The 22,542-nt window shown below is 37.9% G+C and overlaps 1 protein-coding gene across 4 annotated transcripts in view; it reads left to right on the forward strand.

The window, feature by feature from the left end:
* The window catches only part of LOC134677070 (acyl-CoA-binding domain-containing protein 5), a 35,370-nt gene that overhangs the window by 10,443 nt on the left and 2,385 nt on the right, over positions 1-22,542 (forward strand). Inside the window, exons 2-7 of one of the 4 annotated variants that reach the window (XM_063535512.1) lie at positions 7,252-7,363; positions 8,602-8,683; positions 10,490-10,634; positions 11,725-11,816; positions 16,103-16,165; positions 17,833-17,953. In XM_063535512.1, coding sequence (XP_063391582.1) covers positions 7,252-7,363; positions 8,602-8,683; positions 10,490-10,634; positions 11,725-11,816; positions 16,103-16,165; positions 17,833-17,953 — 615 coding nt within the window. The remainder of the gene's footprint in view (positions 1-7,251; positions 7,364-8,601; positions 8,684-10,489; positions 10,635-11,724; positions 11,817-16,102; positions 16,166-17,832; positions 17,954-22,542) is intronic. The other 3 variants (XM_063535513.1, XM_063535514.1, XM_063535516.1) reach the window with 3 other exon arrangements.

A 22,542-nucleotide genomic window follows, 5' to 3' on the forward strand; every position in this document is an offset into this window, starting at 1 on the left:
AAATAGCTGTTTCATACATTTTGGCTGGTCCATTTTCTATGGGAGGGTAATTTTTTTTTCGCGATTTTGCGGTTGGTCCCATAGTTAAAGTTGCTCAGTAAAATAAATATATTTCTTTCAATCATTTATCTTTCTTTCAAATCAAATTGTTAAAACAGAGTTGGTCTCATGTAAATCTTGGCGCTGTCATAAAGTTTCTAACACACTGCCATTCAACATTACGACAGGCTCGAGAACTAACACTATTGTGTTATCGCATTTAGTATACCTAGTATACAAGTTCAAGCAAAGGAACTGGCTAGCCAGCGCCGAGTGTAATATTACACGAACCACTTGGTGCCACTTTTGACCCTTCTATAACTCAAAACATCTTTGACGTAAACACATAAAACTACGTGTGTTTAATTATATCCATAAGGATATCTAGAAGCCCAAATTTCATGAAGCTAGCTCAAACGGTTATAAAGGTATGAAGGTCAAAAAGTCGTAAATTTTAAGACTGACTTATGACTTATAGTACCTAAACCTAACCTACTTTCAGATGACCTAGAAGGATGAAATTTGGAATCCAGCTTGGTTATTGTGTATAACCATAGGAAAAAATCTAAAAATAAAATAAAGTTAAAAAATAGGGGGGGTCCCCATACAAAAAAAACACTTTTTATTGGGACTGACATATAAGTACCTAAACCTAACCTACTTCCAGATGACCTAGAAGGATGAAATTTGGAATCCAGCGCGGTTATTGTGTGTAACCGTAGGAAAAAATCTAAAAATAAAATAAAGTTTAAAAATAGGGGGGGTCCCCATACAAAAAACCATTTTTTATTGGGACTGACATATAAGTACCTAAACCTAACCTACTTCCAGATGACCTAGAAGGATGAAATTTGGAATCCAGCTCAGTTATTGTGTGAAAGCGTAGGAAAAAATCTAAAAATAAAAAAAAAGTTATAAAATAGGGGGGGTCCCCATACAAAAAAACCATTTTTTATTGTGACTGACATATAAGTACCTAAACCTAACCTACTTCCAGATGACCTAGAAGGATGAAATTTGGAATCCAGCTCGGTTATTGTGTGTAAGCGTAGGAAAAAATCTAAAAACACAAAAAGTAAAAAAATTGGGGGGGTTAGATTTGGCTTGGCCAGGTTTTATCAGAATTACAATATATATAAAATGATTGATATAATGAAAACTGGCCAAGTCAAATCTAACCTACTTTAAGATCTCACATTTTTTAAAATAACAGCAATTGTTATAGGTATCCAATAAAGCAAAGAAATAGAGTTTAATACTTGTTTATAATGTTATTTTGTTCCTATAAATACATATTTGGATTTTGCATAGAACTTGGCAGTGGCACTCATTTAGATCTCCATTCTTTTTGCGGCGAGCCCCACAGCCAAGCATAATTTTTGTATTGAACTTGGCTCTCCTTTTTTACATTTATGTTTTTGGTGGGTATACCTACACCTGACCTACCTCTCGCGTATGATGGTCCCTATGACAGTATCTATTAATTATTCCGTAGAAGATTGTCGTTCAAAATAACACTGAAAGTGTCTAGGTAAATAGTTATCATCCGGATTAAGAATTATCAGTGTTGGTTATCTATTTAATTGCTAGAGAGATAGCAGGACGTTGGCTCGATAACACGAGGACACTTTAACCCGTATCTATAAATACATGGAGCTAATTATCAAATATTTTGATTAACTGTAACGAGGCTGAATGCTAATAGGTGGTGGGGGGGCAAGGGCAGTGACCGGACACCGACTAACGGGAGTCAACTCTCAAACTTCACTTGGATTTTAACAAAACTAGTTAATGAAAGGTAAATCTTTAATTCATCAATCATCTTCCTCGCGTTATCCCGGCATTTTGCCAAGGCTCATGGTAGCCTGGTGTCCGCTTGGCGCTAATCCCAAGAGTTGGCGTAGGCACTAGCTTTTCCGAAAGCTACTGCCTTCTGACCTTCCAACCCAGAAGGTAAACTAGGACTTATTGAGATTAATCTGGTTTCCTCAAAATGTTTTGCTTCACCGAAAAGCGACTGGTAAATATCAAATGATATTTCGTACATTAAGTTCCGAGAAACTCATTGGTACGAGCCGGGGTTTGAACCCGCGACCTCCTGATTGAAAGTCGCACGCTCTTACCGCTAGGCCACCAGCGCTTCCAAATGTAAATCTTTCATTATAAATAAATATATCCTGGTCATGGCACCAAATCGTCAGGTGATGAGCAAAAGTCACTAATTACTAAAAACAAATTAACCAAAAATCGACCTTCTTTTAGTACTAATATGGTTCACTATGGCTATGAACTTGTGGTGGTACTTCACCCGACGAAATTCTAACTATTGTGATAATGATGGGCAACCTTAGGCTCACGTGCATCGCCCACACTGTTAACTGTACAGCGGTGGACCTTATGCCTTTTGTAATAAGGTCCACCGATGTAGAGTTAGGAGTGTCACTGTATGTACCTTAAGGTTTCTTATGATTTCGGTTACGGTTAGACCTTGGTTTCCATGGATTTTGGACTTCATAGACTTTAGTGTGACACTGACTAACGAGAACGTAAGTGTAACTTACTTTCTGTGCATCTCGCTCGTCCCGCATATTAGTGCGAGCGAGATGTATATAAAGTAAATTACGTAGACGTTAGCGTATATGTCAGTTTTGACACTGTCAGTGACGCACGGTACGGGCTTAGATATATGAACTTATGGGGTCCCGGACCATCATTTGATATAAAGCAGTGTTTTTCAAACTGTGGGTCGCGACCCCCAGGGGGGTCGCGGCACTTGTTCAGGGGGGTCGCGAAGCTCAGCTTGGCAGACTTATGGAAAGCAGACTTCATTTTATTTAACTTAGAAATAATCCAATTCTGTAAACTTTAATGGTCGTCAACGTACAAATCAATAAAACAAATCATTATTAGGTAGATAGGTAAACTGTATTTATTAAACATTTAAATAAGTTAAGAACTGTTAGGCCAGTCAAATTAGTTTTTTTCTAGGAATTAATTCCCAGCATGCCGGAAATCGTCTTAATACCTTCATTTGGTTCTAATAAATTAGTAATTAGCGTAATCCGAGTTTGCTCCATTCCAGGAGTACCTAGTAGAAAAATGTTTGCTCTTTTTCAGTTTTTTGCTTGTAGTTCAAAAATAGTACGTCCGACGGATCATTTGCACTAATCGTGATAAAAATTGATATTTGAGGATCCGAAAAGTAACGGTACTTAATATATGAATCAGTAGTCAAACATTGTAAAAAATGGCCGCCACTTGAATATGTTTTATTTGGTAAAATCGTGTTAAAATCCGATTTTTTCCCAGTGTCGGATCTACAACAACCTTGCTGGTAGTGACATTAAATTTGACGGTGGGTTCCTTCTACATCGAGTGGTTTTGTCAATCCAATGTAAAACGTATCTCTCAAGGCTTCCAAAATTTATCCACACCTCCTGGGATGGAGCAAACTCAGATTATTCGCATTTAGGATCAAATGAAGGTATTAAATGAAAATGATTTCCAGTTTGCTGGGAATTGATTCCTCAACGCTTTTTGGACCTCATGAACCGTGAAAGTTGAAATTTTCACAGATGATGAATTTTCAAAACATTTTTCATCACCAACCAGTGTTTCATTTGAGAAATAATTTAAAAGTTTTTTTTAAACTTTGCAAGCTCTCCACTATAGCAGGAATATGAATTTCCACGTTTACAAAGTTATCTGATGATATACCTTGAATTATTTTAACCATGCAAAGGAAAGAATCAAACTGCATAGGTACTGTGAAAATTTGATGTTGTCCATTACTAAATTTTTGCTAAGAATCCATTAATTTTATTTACTTAATAATGTTTTACTAAATATGTAACTGAGTGAATGCTATTATTCAAGGGTGCGTTCCAAACACTGGTCTGCGGTTCCAAATTTGTTAAGAGTCTGTGCGGAAAGAGAGGAGCCGTAGAATGTATGGGATGCCATACATTTCACGACTCTTCTCTTTCCGCACAGACTCTATATATATAGAAAAACGTAGAGACGGGGTAGGGGGGTCGCGAAAAAAATTTAGTGGTCATAAAGGGCCGTGACCCCATAAAGTTTGGAAAACACTGATATAAAGAAAGGCGTCAAGCAAGGTGACCCGCTATCGCCGAAGCTGTTCACTAGTACCCTTGAGCAAATATTCAGGAAGCTGGCGGCTGCATGGGAGAATAAAGGTATCGACGTCGGTGGACGGCGATTAACAAATCTCCGTTTCGCCGACGATATAGTTTTATTTTCCTCTTCAGCTACGGAGCTCGGTGCCATGCTACAAGACTTAAGTAGGGCAAGCCTTGAGGTGGGATTAATGATGAACATGTCAAAGACCAAGCTCATGACTAACAGCCGTAAAATAACAGTGGTAGTGGATGGAGAAGAAATGTCATATGTCCAAGAATACATTTACCTGGGCCAAATAGTCTCTTTCCAGGCACGACAGGACAAGGAGGTCGCAAGACGAACCGGAAGTGCCTGGAAGAGCTATTGGTCCATGAAGGAGCAGATGAAGGGAGATTTCCCTATATCTTTAAAAAGAAGGCTCATGGACATGTGCATTCTTCCCATCCTGACCTACGGAGCTCAGACTTGGTCTTTGACAAAAGCTCAGAAATCCAACCTTAAGGTTTGTCAGCGCGCCATGGAGCGTAGTATTCTCGGCGTGAAGTTGACCGATCGCATCAAAAATACTGTATTACGCTCCAAAACTCAAATAGCCGACGTAGCTGAAACAGCCGCCAAGCTGATAGTGGGACTGGGCGGGACGCGTTTGCCGTATGCCGGATGACTTGTGGGCAAAAACAGCAACCAATTGGGTCCCACATCAAACCCGGGGTCGCGGCAAACCTCGACGGCGTTGGCGAGATGACCTTGACGCCTTTGATAGGAACTGGTGGGAGACGGGTCAAAATCGGGATGCGTGGAAAGGGAGGAGGGAGGCCTTTGCCCAGCAGTGGGACACTCTAGGCTCATATAAATAAAAAATAAATAAAAAATGGGGTATATTGCAGGTGTGCTGAATATTGGGATGTTTAGATTGTGTAGCTTCGACCGTTACAAATGTCCACAAAACATGTCAAAATATACATAAATGTATGTGTAAGTAAGGTTTGTCTTACCCGCTCATAAATTTTACAATAAGAGAACCGCAAATTTGCATTGTACACGTTGCCTGAGAATTTTCATAGAAAATGACCCGTTCTAATACTTCCAAGCTCAAAGTGAAGGAGAGATTATCGTCGACTGTTCAAATACGAATCCTCAAATACTTCGGGCACGTTACACGAAACCAAAACTCCATGGAACGTCTCGTTGTCCAGGGACGAGTTGAAGGCAAGCGGTCACGAGGTCGGTCACCTACGCGCTGGACAGACCTGATAAAATCTGCGACACAAACCACCATAGTCCAATGTTCCCGTAACGCCGAAGACCGTGGCAAATGGAGGCACATTGCGAGGGCTGCGTTATCCACAATAGATACGTCTCATCATACAACCACGACCACTCTGTCAAGAGTGAACGACTGAGGAGGAGGAATACAATGTTCTTGAGTTTAGACTTTATGTTAGACAAATCACTTGTGGTTTGCCGACTTTCAGTGTAGTACTCGTAAAGTCAACAAAAAGTGTACACACATACTTATGCGTATAAGTACCACACAGAGACTAACTATAAGAAAAGACTATCAATTTCGATATTAAATCAATTTAAATATAATCTGAAATAAAATCGATTTATTTATTAAATCTCGTATTATTAGATCAGCGCTGATCTTCCGTAAGACCATCAAGTGAGAAGAATCACGGAAAGTAACAGACAAGAAGAAAAAGACATAAAATGAACATACAGTAAACAAATAGTTAAATAAGATTTATGAGTATTATGACGTATAAATAACACTTGCACTGCGTGTGCTATCAAAATCGATGCAAACTTATCTTTGTCTAACTCTACCTACTCGTTTGTTTGCAAAATATTAGATTAAACAGTTTCAATATTATTCTATTTAAGTTACACTTAGAACATTATGTGTTTACATAACATTATATATTTAATATTTATACCATTGTATGCAAACATTGTGCATGTGTTTGCCAATATTGAAGCTCGATAACCTATGTCCTCATTCTTTGCATACATGTTTACCAGTGAGTATTTAAGTTAATGATAATATTTATCTCTTTCAGCGTATATATAACATTTAAATAAGTGTATAACACTCGTTGTCGCCCTGCCTGACACTGTTTATGTATAACACTTTAAACTCTCGCGTTTTGTACACATATTTAATTACACAAATTTCTTTGTCTACCCCGAACATTTTTATAAACTAATTTCGGGTAGTTTAGTGGTGTTTTATTAATATCTCCGTTGACATTTGTTGGGACGTCAGTCTTTCCGTGACCACAGCTGGTGCAACTCAGCTGAAACGTCGGAATTAAAGGTAAAAACAATGAAATTATATCGCGGTAGACCCGTTTGTGTAATTAAATACTGTTTATGTAGTCTGTAGTTAATAGACTGAAAGGCCTGTGATGATAACACTCGTAAGCTTTTAGATAAGTAGAAAAGTCTTAACACAAAAACTTGAAGACCCCTTGGAGTTGCCATCCGAAAAAATGGAATATCCTGAAGTGAGCCTATGCAGGACCCAAAAAAATACTGACAGTTCCTGGACGGTCATTTCTTCAAAATACATTAATAAGATCCCTTATTCGAAAACCTTAAATTAACTCATTTCCAACTTCCAATTTCAATTTTCATGTAGTTAGTGCATGATAGTAAATATTGTACACCATAAATATGGTAGACTGCGGAAAAGGACTTGTATCACCATTAACATCTTTTATATTTGTACCACAGGGGTCTGACAATAAATAATTTCATTTCATTTCATTTCCAACATTAGGTATAATTCAACTTGGGGAACAAAACAAATTATTTTATGAAATATTGACGTTGGCCCTTAAAATTGGTCAAAGGTTCCTAGTCTTTCAAAGATAGGGACCGTGCGCGTTGGAGGGTCTGCCATCTTGTGGCCTGAATCGGAAGCATATGTGCACATGTACATTGCCAAAGCAATTACCATCTACCGTTCTCGTAGGTACGTTTCCATGTGCATAGTAGGTTCTGCCATCTTGTGGGTTACATGTGTTGTAAACTTTTATAAATCGCCATCTCCCTTTGTTCCAGGGTCATACCAGCCCAGCAATGAGCTGATGCTGCGTTTCTACAGCTACTTCAAGCAAGCCACAGAAGGACCCTGTGACAAACCTAAACCCGGCTTCTGGGACGTCGTCAACAGGTATTAGTAGTAGTAGTAAACTCTTTATTGTACAAAAAGACATATTAAAAATAACATACAATAATTAGTAAGAAGTACAAAGGCGAACTTGTCCCTTTGAGGGATCTCTTCCAGTTAACCTATAAGGTAAAGGTAGGTAAGGTAAGGTATAGTTAGGTATTGTAATTTAGAGAGGAAAATAAAAACTACGTTTGTATAAAAAGGCGACTTCGCGCGCGTCCTCCACTTTCGTCTTAATGTTAAAACGTATTAGCAAATAGCAATTAACCAGCACAATACAGACTGAGCGGTAATTTTGTCACCCAACATCTTTTTTAAAAACAAAGATTTCTCAGAAAAATGTCGTCAATTGCTGTCAACTTTTGACCCGAACGGCTGACGGCTTGTGATGGTGACTCATATACTCATATTGCACCGTGATTTGGCAAAAACTATGACTCAACATTAGCAATTGTATGTTATGTAACAATACGAAAACAAACTTGTCGAGTGTTTAGGTTCGTAATAATTATGTAGTCTGTTGTTACTTAAATGTAAACAAGCATTAACGATGTCTGATTTATATAGAATATTACAATCGTATTAATCGTACTTATGCTTCAATCAAATTATTAGTCAGTTTTAGATATGAGCAAAATATGGAGTTTGCCGAATACGAATATTGAGATTGCCGAATACGAATATTGAGTTTGCCGAATACGAATATTGAGTTTGCCGAATACGAATATTCGGCCGAATGTTCGGTTCAGATCTTACCGAACCGAATATTAGACCAAATTATTCTGTTCATATGTATCATACTAATAAACCATTTGAAAACTTTTAGTTAGTTCCCTAATAGAAACAAACAGGTCAAAAGGTATGGAACTCGCAAATCAACACTCTCTCCAAATAATTAAAACATCTAAATGTATTCAACATGTTCCATCATGAGTTTTAATGACAACGGGAAAACAACGATGGAAGAAAGTACCTTCTTGTGAAGTTCTGGAGGAGAGGAGTTTATATTTTTACGGTGCTTACATAAACATAAGCCGAATATTTCGGAAAGTTAGCCGATGCTGCCAATGTTCGTTTTCGGCCGAATTGTTCGGTTAAAGTGCTGAATTTAACCGAAAAGTTCGGCCGTATACGAACATTGGCAGCATTGGCTAACTTGCCGAATATCGAATAATTACCTAATATTCGGCCAATTGTAGTCAGTGTTAAATATGTACTAATGCTTTGTTTACTTTCAGAGCAAAATGGGAATCATGGAACAAGCTCGGCAACATGTCACAGACAGAGGCGATGCAGGCCTACGTGGACGAACTACACAAGGTATATATATACATAGGGGCTGTCCATAAATTACGTCATCGATTTTTGACCCCCCCCCCTATAATCATCCAAAAATCATGCTTCAAATGACCACATTTCCTCCTATTTCATGCTACCGTCATCCGATGTCCAGTCCCCCCCCCCTAATTTGAAATGACGTAATTTATGAATAGCCCCATAACAATATGTTATTGAAATTTAAAATAAAGGATAACAACCTTCAAACTGAAATATTAGTTATGACTTCATAAAATGGTTACCTACGAAAAGTTTCGGAAGTAGGTAGGTATAGAAATAATACCAACTTACTGTCGTGACATTGTTGGTTGCAACATTTATGTTTTCTGTCATTACCTAAGTATGACATGACGAATCTTTGTGCCCAGTACCAGCCTAGCTAGAGTTGCCGGATCGAAAAGTGCTTTTATCGGGAAAAAATATAAATATTTCGGGATATTGGGAATTAAGTCGGGAAAAAAAAAACATTCTGATTAAAGTAATTGAATTCATCATCATCATTGGCCACAGCATCTTGACAGATGATTGTTGCAGCGACAGTTTATTGAGAAGAGGTCTGTGCGCCGTAATTGAATTAACAACAACGATATTTTACATTATGGGCAGTACGCTCGACGTGGGTCGCTCGCTCGCTCGACGACAGTTCGGAACTTGAAATTATTGTTTTATAACCTGAAGCTGTTTTTCGGGACAGACAGTTTTCACTTTATCGGGAATCGGGAACACGTGCTAAAAATCGGGAGAATCCCGCCAAATCCCGACCATCTGGCAACCCTAGGCCTAGCCAAGGAGACAATCGCTTGCGCTTCGCCATCTAATCGATCGCTCTTCCATATTAGTGTGACAGAGACAGTTGCGTTTCGTTCGCTACGTAGCGTTAGCGATTGGCATGTTGTCTACGGGGCCTGCTCAGGTGAATGATATCTCCATATTTATGCTCGCATTGATTGGTGCTCACTCGCCCCCTGACTTGACCTTATGTCTATACCAGGTCAATATATTGATTAATGGAGTTGACCTTATGTACCAGACATTATAGTGATTGTTTTGCCTGACCTTAACATTCGCCCTTCCAAAGTTTCCTATGCCGTCTGTTGACATAACAACGTTGTTTATTTGCTTTCCGCTTAGCGAAGTTGGGATGTCCTCGTTTTCCATTATTTAGTAGTTACATTACAACTACGAATGTTTATTTCCATTTTAGCACATATGGTCCTATTTCTTCTGGTTCTTCCAATGCCAGAGTACAGTACTAATAATTAGTATTATAAACCATATAGTAACTTATACATTTTATTTATTTATTTATTATTATTTAAGCCTTTTATTCTCACAAATATTACAAATTTTGGGTGGTTTTACTCATCATATTATTAAAGGTGAGGTACCCATTTTTGGGCAAAGGCCTCCTCCAAGCCCTTCCAATGGTCTCTGTCTTTTGCTTGTCGAGTCCATGTGTTTCCAGCTATCTTCACTATATCATCTACCCATCTTCGTTACCCAATTTATACATACTAGGCCTTAAACAGTTTTTTGACAAGTTTTCACTATAACAGTGATGCATCAAGGCGGTTTGTTTACAGGTGGCCTACCGAGAAACGCGAAACTGCCTCTGTATCAATCGAATAAGCAAGAATGATAGAGAGGCAGAAACCGAACTTATATTATCGTGTTTCATGGCAGGCCATGTGATTGACCTAGTGACGTCCTCTACGCAGAATTTTGCGTAATATTCCCTATTACTTCCTAGTCTTCATGCTTAACTGAAATGTACGATTTCCATTTCAGATCGTGGAGACCATGTCATACAGTTCCGACGTGGCTTCATTCCTGTCAGTGGATGATGAGGACGAAGAATTCCCCAACAGGGACTTGGAGCTGGTGGCCGGAGACGTTCTACGCAGGGTCCGCTCTGAGCATAACACTCCTATCGGTTAGTATTGCTTTTATGCCTCACCATGCGCAAAGAGAAGCGAGTAATGTAAGCGTCGCTTTCGGGTTGTAATACTTGTAATTGATAGACGCGAGACGGTTCGGTACACTCATGGCGACCGTATAAACTGTCTAAAGTGAGCTACAAGTTGTAATGAGTTCAAGGGTGATACTACAGAAAGGCGTGGTGTGAACTCATAAGAATAAAAATAATTTAGTTTTTTCATGGCGAACTAAAACTAAATTTCATACAAATTATATTTAAAACATGAAGTATAGCTTAAATATTTTCGCCTCAGTATAATGCTAGCCCTAAAGTCAGCGCTGTGCCCTGTTTATCAAAAGCTCGTAACTTCTAATACAAGTGGAAGACCCTTTTTATAAACAGTTAACAGGGCACTGGTCTTCTGGCGAGACCATTTGTGATCTGATCTGGACTGAGCGGGAATGAGACTAAAACCATTGCTGAAGATAAAATATGACGTGAACTTACGAAGGCTCTAATCAGTCTCATCCAATTTTCTATGAAATTTCGAAGCAGAGCGCACATACTTGTATTTTTGTACTTTCGTAATTATTTCCATAATAGCCTTTTTCGCCTAGCGGGCGCTTAGCTCTGGCATTTGATGTCTTAAGAGTTTATCAATTAATTCCCCAATCTAATTGTACGAGGGCCACAATATAATAATCCAGTATATCATCATCGGCCTTCGAGTCTATTACAGACTATACAAACAGTGACAGGTAGGGAGACAAACCGTCGTGGGTGAAGTTTCCTCTCCACAGACACTGCATCGCCTGAGACACAAACGAAGAGACACAGGGTTGCCCAAGACCCGTGACTCTCTCTCGGCCTCACCGACTAGATCCGCGGGAAAGACAAGTCAATACGCGCGGAGTCGGATAGGCTGCAGGTGCATGACGGCTGGCACCGAGCCGGGTTTGTTTCAAGTTTTCCTTCTCTGTTGCTATCTCTTCCGTTAAACAGCAGGAGGACCACGTGCAGGCGAGATAACCCGGGGCACAAAGATATTATTCGTGCCCCTCCCTCCCTCCAATCCAGTAAAACAACTCACTTTATTTTATTACAGGCTCGCGCTCCGTGAGCGGCGCGTCGTCCCCCGTGCCCCGCACGCGCCACGACTCAGAGGACGAGTACATTGACACGGTCGATGTTAGTATTGTACGTATAGTGTATCTGTGTGGTGTAGGTGTTGTAGGTACTGTATGCCGTTTTATACGTGTGTAGTGTATTCAAACCAAAATTGTGTATCTAAGTTTTCTGAAAGCACTTATATTTTCATTTCTCATTTGTATTGGGGGCTGTCCATAAATTACGTCATCGATTTTTGACGATTTTTGACCCCCCCCCCCCATAATCATCTAAAAATTATGCTTCAAATGACCCCATTTCCTCCTACTTCATGGTACCGTCATCCGATGTCCAGACCCCCCCCCCTAATTTGAAATGACGTAATTTATGAATAGCCTTGTCAAGAAAAATCTTAATAATTTGTACCCACGGGTAAGGGCAGCATCCGCTCGGTGTAACCCTTACATTTCATTTAAGTGTCAAAATGGCCTCTACGTATTGGCTGCGGCTCCGCGCATGCCTCCCAAATATCCGGAACACCATTTTTCCCTGATGGGTGAAGATTATTTAATAAAAAATAAGTAATCTGAGATGTTGGTGCCGATTACGAAGTGTGATACTTCTGACGGTAGATAGTAGATATTTGTGTTTCTGCTTTTTGAGCAATTATCTAATGTTTAAGACGGTATACTGATTATAACACTTACACTGCGATCTGCGTGCGTTGCCTGTGCTGAACGGTTATTTTGTGAAATATACCTGTCTCTTTCTCTTAGAAATATTTGGCAGTTAAGTGTGTAAACAAGATATATTTTAAATATTAAAAGCGCAGGCAATGTACACTTCTTCCTAACTTTCTTTTTTCTCTTAACTATGTAGACTAACCCCCCTTATTCATAAAACTTTACGGGCCTGATTTAGTTAAATTATGTTTTATCCCTTTCTTACAAATGCATAAGTCAAAATGACAGATAAAGACAAACGATTATTCGCTAATTAGGATTGTTCATTTTTTTTAAATGTTCTATTTCGAAAACCATTTCGAGATATAAGGTTTCTAAACAATTTCCGACATTTGCTGCGATATAATAATTGAGGATTGAAGATATTTCAACAAATATCCTTATGACCTTAGTTTGACCTTCTCCTGGGCTGAATGTAAAGTCATCGCATAATAAAAGTTATCAAACCATAGTAAATAAATCCGTCACTCACGTAATTGTCAACGTTATCATTGTCATCGATTGTCATAATAAAAAATTTCAGTTATAACCGCTGCGCTTGTTTGTTACGATTTGATTTATAATTAATACCTAAAGAGTAGATTTCATTGCTTAATAATATATCAAAAACCTTGTTCCTACGTGTGGGAATGATTCACAAAAATAATAGTTCGAATCCACGAAGACCTACGACGTGAAAGATGGTGCCGTGAATTAAACTTGGAATACCTACCTACTTCACGTGTTACACACAGTATTTATTTATTTAAACTTTATTGCACAAAAGAAAAACTTATCGTACAAAAGGCGGACTTAATGCCAAAAGCATTCTCTACCAGTCAACCTTAAGGCAAAGCAGAGAGATTGTGGGCGGTATTGCTATAGGATCACGTCGATGTAAGTATAAAATTAATATTATTTTACTACAATTATTTAATAGCTCACTTTATTGGTAGGGTCGTGGTATCTATTTTTTTTCTGTGGTAATGTAGCCAGAGTATCTAAAGGCAAATCGTTAAACAGAGATGGTGCCTACTAGAAAGAAAGAATATATACAAGAATACATAGCCATACTCAAAATTCAGCCTGAAACTGCTTTAAAAAGATATAATTTCTAATTTCCAGGAACATGTTGCAGTTCAAACTGCTGATATCATGGTGGACAACACTTAAGTTAATAAAGAGTTGTGAATAATAAAACATGTTTTTGTTTACCTACTTTTGTATTAATTTAGGAAATATATGCATATATGTAAAAAAATAGTAACTTTACATATATGTATGTTTATCAAGTTCTGCGCGAGCATCTGACAATGATGGCTTCTTGTTGACCATCCAGAAGAGAAGTGTATGGTTTGTTATTTACTCTGTTCCCAGGCATTATTTACGGTCGTAAAGTATTACGACTATTAATAATTAATATGACGTTGGTTTCAATACAAAATGCTCAACTTTGTTCTGGACCCAAGTGCCTTAACAAAATCAACCTCATTTGTACATTACATATCCCACAGCTGTATCTAAATAGGAATCACGATGACCTGAAATAATAGGATATAATTAGCAAAATTGGCATGTTCCTAATATAGTAGTAAGTAGTACAATATCCAAACTATGGTGACAAGCCGGTATAAAGTACCCACTGGGCTAAGCTACCTTTACGCCTAACGCTACAAGCGTTTTACTATTTTATGAATCCAATCTTCTTCTAGGTAACTTACATTTGTATCTTTGCTCCCTTGATTTCAGCCAAGTTATGGTTGGAGTTGGATGCTATATGGATACATACTCCAATAAAACTAAGTTATATTATATAACTTAGACAGATTTCTGAAATCAGCTTTCTCAAATTTATAGCGTAGGTATTTTGAAATTAATGATTCAAAATAAACAAGTTTTCCATTCCAGACGATTGTTATTTATAATAGAAACACGTGACACTGACATTGTCAACAGGTGACATTACAATCAATTGACAATGACAACTATTTTTTTAATGCTTGTTGTTGCTTGTGCATTATCCTAATCAGCCGACGACATGTAATTTACGAGAAGTCGTATCTCATATTTTCAATCAATTATAAATATTCAACCGAGCCACGAATTACTAAATCATTCAAATTGGTATCTTAAATTAACCTTGTGGAGTAGTTTTCTTCGAGGGGTGGGGCGTGCGATGAGGAACGAAGAGAAACACGGAGTGATGGCAGATAGCCGTATATTAATTACAACAGTCGGCGCTAACAATAATATACAAATATGTACAAACTGACCGAAATTAACGAATCTCCTACGGCCGAACAGCGTCCAAGACGTACAGCTGTCGTGCGCAAGGGGAACCGGGAAAACTCCTAATTTCTGATAAGATAGTCCGTCAAGGTCCCAGGGGGTACACAGGCCGTACAAATCTATCGCCTAGCTAATTCTCAACTTTAACAATATTCGGTGTATCGGGTCCTTATTCTAGGAAAAATCTTAACACCGCCATGTAGGATTAGTATGCGCGCTGTACAGTGACATCTAGTGACAAGTTGGTAAACAGTTAAATTGTACGAACATGCGCGTTGTTTTTATGTACGTTAAACTATTTAGATACATTCGATATATTTTTAGGAACATGTTACATGATGTTCTGTATTTTTTACAGGTTTCAGAAACGAGATATGATAGGCCTATTAACGCCATCTTTATGCAGATAGGTGAACTATATCTATATATATATGAATGTTCAAGATTACGTTAATCCAAATCTATACATTTGCTACGTTTTAGTAAAAATACAAGTGTTATGAAATGCTTGAAATCATAATTTTAAGACTCCAGGAACATTGGGTTTAAGAACAAAACATTGGGTACTAGTAGAGCCATCCTGTGAGGCTCAAGGAACTAAACATTGCCTAGGAACTGGAAGCTATCAAATTTACATTAATCTTAGTTTGCACATTCGTTATGTTTACATAAAAAAACTAGGCAACACATGACACAAGTTACGCAAGGTTTTGGATTTTTAAAACTACGGGAAAGATAAAATATCGCTAATGTTTACATCGAAATCGAGGACTACTAGCGCCATCTAGTAGGCTCCATGTGAACTAACCATAGTTTATTGATATATTTGGGAAAGTTCGCGTTACAACCTATATTTTCAGAAAATAAAATAAAAATGGGGGTCTAAAAAAAATGAACAATCCTAATTGAGGCTTGTTGCGTAGCGCGTTTATGAATAAGGGGGTAAGTATCTATATGTATCAGTAATTATATTAGTTTGTAACTGTATGTTTGTGTACATTGTTTACTCTCTTTTCTTATTATGTTTGTTCTTGTTTTCTTTTTTAAATTAAGGTAATTTACCAATAACTGGCCACTGTTAGTAATTGGCCACCCTAAACTAAAAATGAATTATATTTACCTATAAACAGAATTAATTTTAGTATAAGATTTCAATAACTGGCCAGCCTTCAATAACTAGTCGCCTTATACTAAAATAAATTTTGATTATAGGTGAATAGACTTCATTTTTAGTTTAGGGTGGCCAATTACTAACATTGGCTAGTTACTGGCGAATTATCTATAATATATGTATATTTATGCTTACAAAACTATTATTTATGTATTCTTGTTATTTGTTATATGTTGTGGCTAATGTACTAACAGTGGAGTCAGGTGAACGCCGACACAGGCCAACCCGGGGGCTTAGCCACTGTCGATGTTAATGTGGTAAGTGTAGCGATATGCCTGAACCAAGCCAATCCTATCAAAAGTGTCAAATTTATGTTTTTTTTTTTCGAATCTTATGCTCTGGATGCTAGTCTTTTATTTATTTATTTAAACCTTTGGGAAACAAACAGGCAAAAACAACACATATAGTAAATCAGATAACACATTCACAAGCCACACAGTTTCCACTAATGAATAATAACAGTTATGTTGCTCAGAATCTAACATTAAAACAATTCAAACTTAAACCTACTTTAACATTAATAGAATTTATTTACAACATGCATAACTCGAATACCTAACTTGAATTGATGTAATAACACACATTAAAACAACATGCGAACATTGGAAAGTATGATGTAATATAATTACTAATGGATATTATTTTTACCATTAACTGTACTTTTTATTGCAGAAACAAACTGTTGTAATGATAAATGAAATATATCAATATCAGAAAATTTTTCATTATAAGTTCTACACGCTCTAGCTAAAAAGCTATTTCTTGCATATGTAGTGCGCCCAAAGTCAATTGCAAAAAGGTTTGTGGAGCGAGTTCGCCGATTAGGACAGCGAATTGAAATTTTAGATAAAAGATTAGGTGAATCAATAAGGCCATGTAAGATTTTGAACAAAAAAATTTGATCTCTAATTTCTCTACGTGTTTGAAGAGACTCTAAATTGTCAGTGCTAAAAGATTTAAATTTATATTTCATTGTTCTAATAAATTTGTTCTGAATTTTTTCAATTGTGTGGATGTGAACATTGAAATGAGGATTCCAAACTGTAGTCGCGTATTCTAAGTTTGACCTAACAAATGCGTTAAATAGAAGTTGCAGAGTCTTAGGGTTTGTAAAATCCTTGCTTTGGCGGAAAATGAATCCCATCATTCTGTATGCTTTCGCTGAAATTTTGTCAATATGTGAAATAAATTGTAGTTCACTTTTAAGCTATATTCCTATAGAAAAAAAGTAGAAACATTGGAGACCCTGTGAAAGTTGCCCTTTCCAGTTGAGGGTGTTCCAAGTACGAAAAGTAGGAAATTCGTATCAGTGGCGATAAATTAACACTACCGAAGGGGGTGTTTTAAATCGACACGAGTCGCGAATTACCTTTTCGCACGTGTATTGTACAACGTTTTACAGTGCATATGGCCATTAAAATTTTAGACATATGCACGTATAGTGCTACTAGTTACCGCATTGGGGCGGTAAATTAGCACCATATGTACTAAGCATATTATTTTAAATGGCAAATGTAATTTTTAATACGAATATTATTATGAAAAAAAAGAGATTATTAAATATTTATTATTATTATTTGTATCTCCGTTTTAAAACTCTCGGGTCTTTCGAGCCCGGTCATTTATAAGGCGTGCGTGGGGATATGGATCCAACACGTAGAGGCCGTTTGGAGAGATTTGATGTCATGTAGAAATAAATAAAAAAATAAATATTAAATCATTAAATATTTAATTATAATTTAGTTGTAGGTTGGAGTAGTTGGAGGTTGCACGTGGTCTTTTTTTCTTTGGAGTGACGGAATCATCCTGAAAAGAAATACTGTTTAACTGTTCTTTAACCTTATTTTTAGAGCAGCTTTTTCTAAACAGCACCGCTCCTATTCATTGTCAAATCCGTTATGAAACATTGTGTTTGCATCGGCAGAGCGACCCGGAGGTGGCGGAGCGTGCGGCTGCGCCCGCGCACGCCGCGCCGCCGCCCGCGCCCGCGCAGGCGCCGCGCCTCAGCAACGGCCACGCGCACCAGATCACGTCGCAGCTCACACGTGAGTACACGCCACACTAGTTAACACAATTAAAAAACCGGGCAAGTGCGAGTCGGACTCGCGCACGAAGGGTTCCGCACCATAATGCAAAAAAAAAACAAAAAAAAAAACGGTCACCCATCCAAGTACTGACCACTCCCGACGTTGCTTAACTTTGGTCAAAAATCACGTTTGTTGTATGGGAGCCCCATTTAAATCTTTATTTTATTCTGTTTTTACTATTTGTTGTTATAGCGGCAACAGAAATACATCATCTGTGAAAATTTCAACTGTCTAGCTATCACGGTTCGTGAGATACAGCCTGGTGACAGACGGACGGATGGACAGCGAAGTCTTAGTAATAGGGTCCCGTTTTACCCTTTGGGTACGGAACCCTAAAAACTAACTTATCAATTAGCATACACTGTGTTAATAAGGGACCCTATTACTAAAACACCTCTGTCCGTTCGTCTGTCTGTCACCAGGCTGTACCTCGTGAACCGTGATAATAGCTATCACAGCTGCAATTTTGAAATTTCACATCATGTATTGCTGTTGCCACTATATCAACAAATACTAATAAGTACGGAACCCTCGGTGTTCGAGTCCGACTCGCACTTGGCGGGTTTTTTATACTCAAGCCGCAGATTTAAAATAAAAGCTGCTGTCAGTTTACGTTTCCTTATACTAAACATCAGTATATTATAACTCTATTCATCAGGTTATAAGGTTATGTTCGCGCGGAGCGTGCGTCAGATTGTAAGTCTCATGTTTATCGCCACCGTTCCCTATCCTCAATGAATATACATACATTAAAACTATAAAACGAATGTACCTACATTGTGCAGTCACCTGCCATAATATGTTACACAACGAAGGCCGCAAAAATATCTGACACGATCTTATTTGCAGAGCCATAAAGAGCTAGTCACATATTTTTGCGGCCTTCGAAGAGTAACATATTATTGCAGGTTACTGTACGGTGTACACTTCGCGTCAAATACTTTCAATGGAATTTGAAGTAATCATAAAACTAATAAAGAAGAGTTTATTTTGTTTCGCAATTTCTAATACCAAAAAGACATGAATTTACACTAGAAGAAATAGTTCTCATTTTATATGTAATAATAGGTCTTTTATTGCATATTTACTCACGCTCGTTCAATTATTAGAGAGAATCAACTTTTTTTTCCCACTCGTCACCATTGTTACATGTAAAAGTAGTTATATATATACTTACCCTTTACGTAATGGGCCATCTACGGCATCTTATAATAATCATGTTAGTAGAATGCGACATAACATTTCTTCTAACAAACTGTGCTACAAATTGTCCCTTGACTGACGTGACAGAATGCCACATTGCGTTAATACTTTTCTTGAACACAAAGAATGTATGAAATTAATAAACAGTAACCTAATATATCTCGTGTACCCCCATGATTCCGCCTTTCGAAATGGTTAAGATCCATGGGAACAAATCCAAAACGGATCTACAATGAAATTCTTTATAATTATCAAACTCAGGAAATTTCATGAGAGTCGGTCGAAAAATACAATCTTTAGCTGAAACTCTTTTTTACCCGACTGCGCGACGCAAAGGAGGGTAATGTGTTTATCAGCCTATATATGTATGTATGTATGTATGTATGTACGTATGTATGTATGTTTGTTCCTATGTGGCACTCCAGAGACCAAACGCGTGAACCGATTTTGATAATTCTAACGTCAATCGAACCGTCTTACTCTTGCGTGTGTCACTAAAGACATGACAGTAATCGAAATTCAATATGGCGACAACCAAACGCCAAAATTGAAAAAAAAAAGTTTACGAAATATGTCGAGTGGGGTATCACCGAATAGGCATTAAAAAATCAGTTATAGGTTTCTTTTACAGTTTTTAGGGTTCCGCACCTCAAAAGGAAAAAAAACGGAACCCTTATAGGATCACTCGTGCGTCTGTCCGTCTGTCTGTCCGTTTGTCACAGCCGATTTTCTCCGGAACTACTGGACCAATCAAGTTGAAATTTGGTACACATATGTAAGTTTGTTATTCAAATACGGACATGTAACGTAAACAAATGAATTTTAAACATGGGGGCCACTTTTGGGGGCTACCCATGAAAAAAATAATAAATTAAATTTTTCAAACTATATCATGTTACATATCAAATGAAAGAGCTTATTGTAAGGATCTCAAATAATTTTTTTTTATAATTTTCTAATAATTTATAATTTTCTAATAAACAGTTTTAGAAGTTATTCAAGAAAATAGGCAAAAAATTGACCATCCCGCCCCCTTTTCTCCGAAACTACTAGGTCTAAAATTAAAAAAAAAAATACATAAAATAGGCCTATAGATAACAGGAAACCTATTAGAAATGTACAGTCAAGCGTGAGCTAGCTCAAAGTTTTTTGTACTCGTCGACTTTAATGGTTGAACTTGTAACCAGACTTTGTAACCAATAAGCAAAACAAGCACGTGCTTAGGGCACCACGTTCAGGGGGGGCACCAAAATGCCAGGTTGAAAAAGGTGAACAAATTTTAAAATTAGGGACACACACATCGTTTTTACCACACGATTTTTTTAGCTGTCCAAAAGCTAATTTGCAAAAAAAAATGGCGCGTAATTCTTTAAGAAACAATCGGTAGCAGTAGAAGAGTCGTGATTACATGCATAGATTCGATTTCAACCCACTCTTTTGCGGTTCGGCGTTAGGTCTTATGCGAGGCCTTCTGCCTTACGGCAAAGTTGATCTTCTGCCTTAATTACACTTGGGCGTGGATCCAAATCCAAGCTTTCCTCTTTCGCAGCTGGGCCTACTGCCTTTCTCACACTTCGCCAATTCAATTCCAAGCTCTGCTTTCTTGCATATTTTATGCATGAAAACAACTTCGCTGAGACCCTTAAATATCGAGCCCTATGCGAAGCTAGGCTGATAGAAAACTGTCCCATCCCTTCTCTGGATTCGCGCCTAGTTGGGACTAAAAGTAAAATTGCGTTTTTATATTGAAAAATTTTCGCGCTCGCTTCGCTCGCGTTTTCTATAACTTTGTAAGGTATGATAAAGGTGACATTCGGGTGGCGACTGCAGCAACATTACTCTGTTGCAACGTTATTGCTGCAGTGCTGCCAACTTCCGTGATAAAATGATATCCGGCACTGATTGTTAAAAATTGTGTAATATGCGGAACCCTTGGAACGCGAGTCCGACTCGCACTTGGCTGGCTTTTTCATTTATAATATACTAACTAAAAAGTGTTAAATAAAAAAAATATAATTTAGAAAATAAAAAAACCCGACTGCAAAAAAGCTATCTTTAGAAAAAATATTTAAAAAAAAAACTGAAAAGATAAAAACAAGTTCAGTAGTCGAGAACATTGAATCAGTTTCATGATTAACATTTCGTATGTCAATTTTGGACCTTGGAGTTTAAAAATAATGTCCAAATCGCTTGTGACGGATCCAGAACGAGGCATACGAATCGTTATGACACAGATAAAACAAACTATACATTCTTATACGAAACAGCAACTTCAACAGTCGGGACCCATTAAAAGTCTAGGCTGCGGCACTAATGTTGACGACAATAATGGGTCCCGACTGTTGAAGTTGCTGTTTCGTATAAGAATGTATAGTTTGTTTTATCTGTGTCATAACGATTCGTATGCCTCGTTCTGGATCCGTCACAAGCGATTTGGACATTATTTTTAAACTCCAAGGTCCAAAATTGACATACGAAATGTTAATCATGAAACTGATTCAATGTTCTCGACTACTGAACTTGTTTTTATCTTTTCAGTTTTTTTTTTAAATATTTTTTCTAAAGATAGCTTTTTTGCAGTCGGGTTTTTTTATTTTCTAAATTATATTTTTAAATCGCTCTCGCTCGGCGTGTCGTAGTCAAAAATCGTGGGTTCAAACCTCGCTTGTGCTGTATAGAGCAGAAAAAATCGTTCTCGAAAAAAAGTGGTTAAAGATGATTTAAAATTTGGCCAGACGAACCTTATATTATAGTTCGTAGGTTTCTATTAGAGACCGACGGCTAATTAATCCTATTGTCTAATGTTAAGTAAACCCGCTCGTGCCACGTGCCACAACCACCTGCATAAAAAGTACAGTACTTCGGTTACTGAGGCCCGGCGAGTCGAACGCTACAGAACCAGTCTAAAATGTGTCACCGAGATGCGTAACAAAGGCGCGTTATCGGAGAGCGCACCTGCACTGGTTTTTTGAGCGTTGGACTAGCCGGCGCTCAGGTGCCAAATAGAATAATTAAGACCCTTTTTTGCAGGTAAGTAGCACGTAGCGATGTGACGAGTCCACTTTTTTTCGATTCGAATCATTCGAATCGATTCGGCCACTGATCCGAGTTGAAATTCGAACTGACTCGACTCGACGGTTTGCGTGGTTCGCGACAAGGTCACGGGCCGCGGAGCCGCAAACGAGTCAAGCGGCAGTTGTTGTAAACAGAACCTTCAGGACACCGAATTAAGGTTTATTTTTCAATGGCCATACTACCAGTGAACTCGACTCGGGATGGCGAATCAAGCGGCAGTTGTTGTAAAAAGAACCTTCGGGCTATCGAATTAAGGTTTATTTTTGAAT

Source organism: Cydia fagiglandana, chromosome 25 (assembly GCF_963556715.1).
Source record: "Cydia fagiglandana chromosome 25, ilCydFagi1.1, whole genome shotgun sequence".
NCBI classification, from domain to species: domain Eukaryota; kingdom Metazoa; phylum Arthropoda; class Insecta; order Lepidoptera; family Tortricidae; genus Cydia; species Cydia fagiglandana.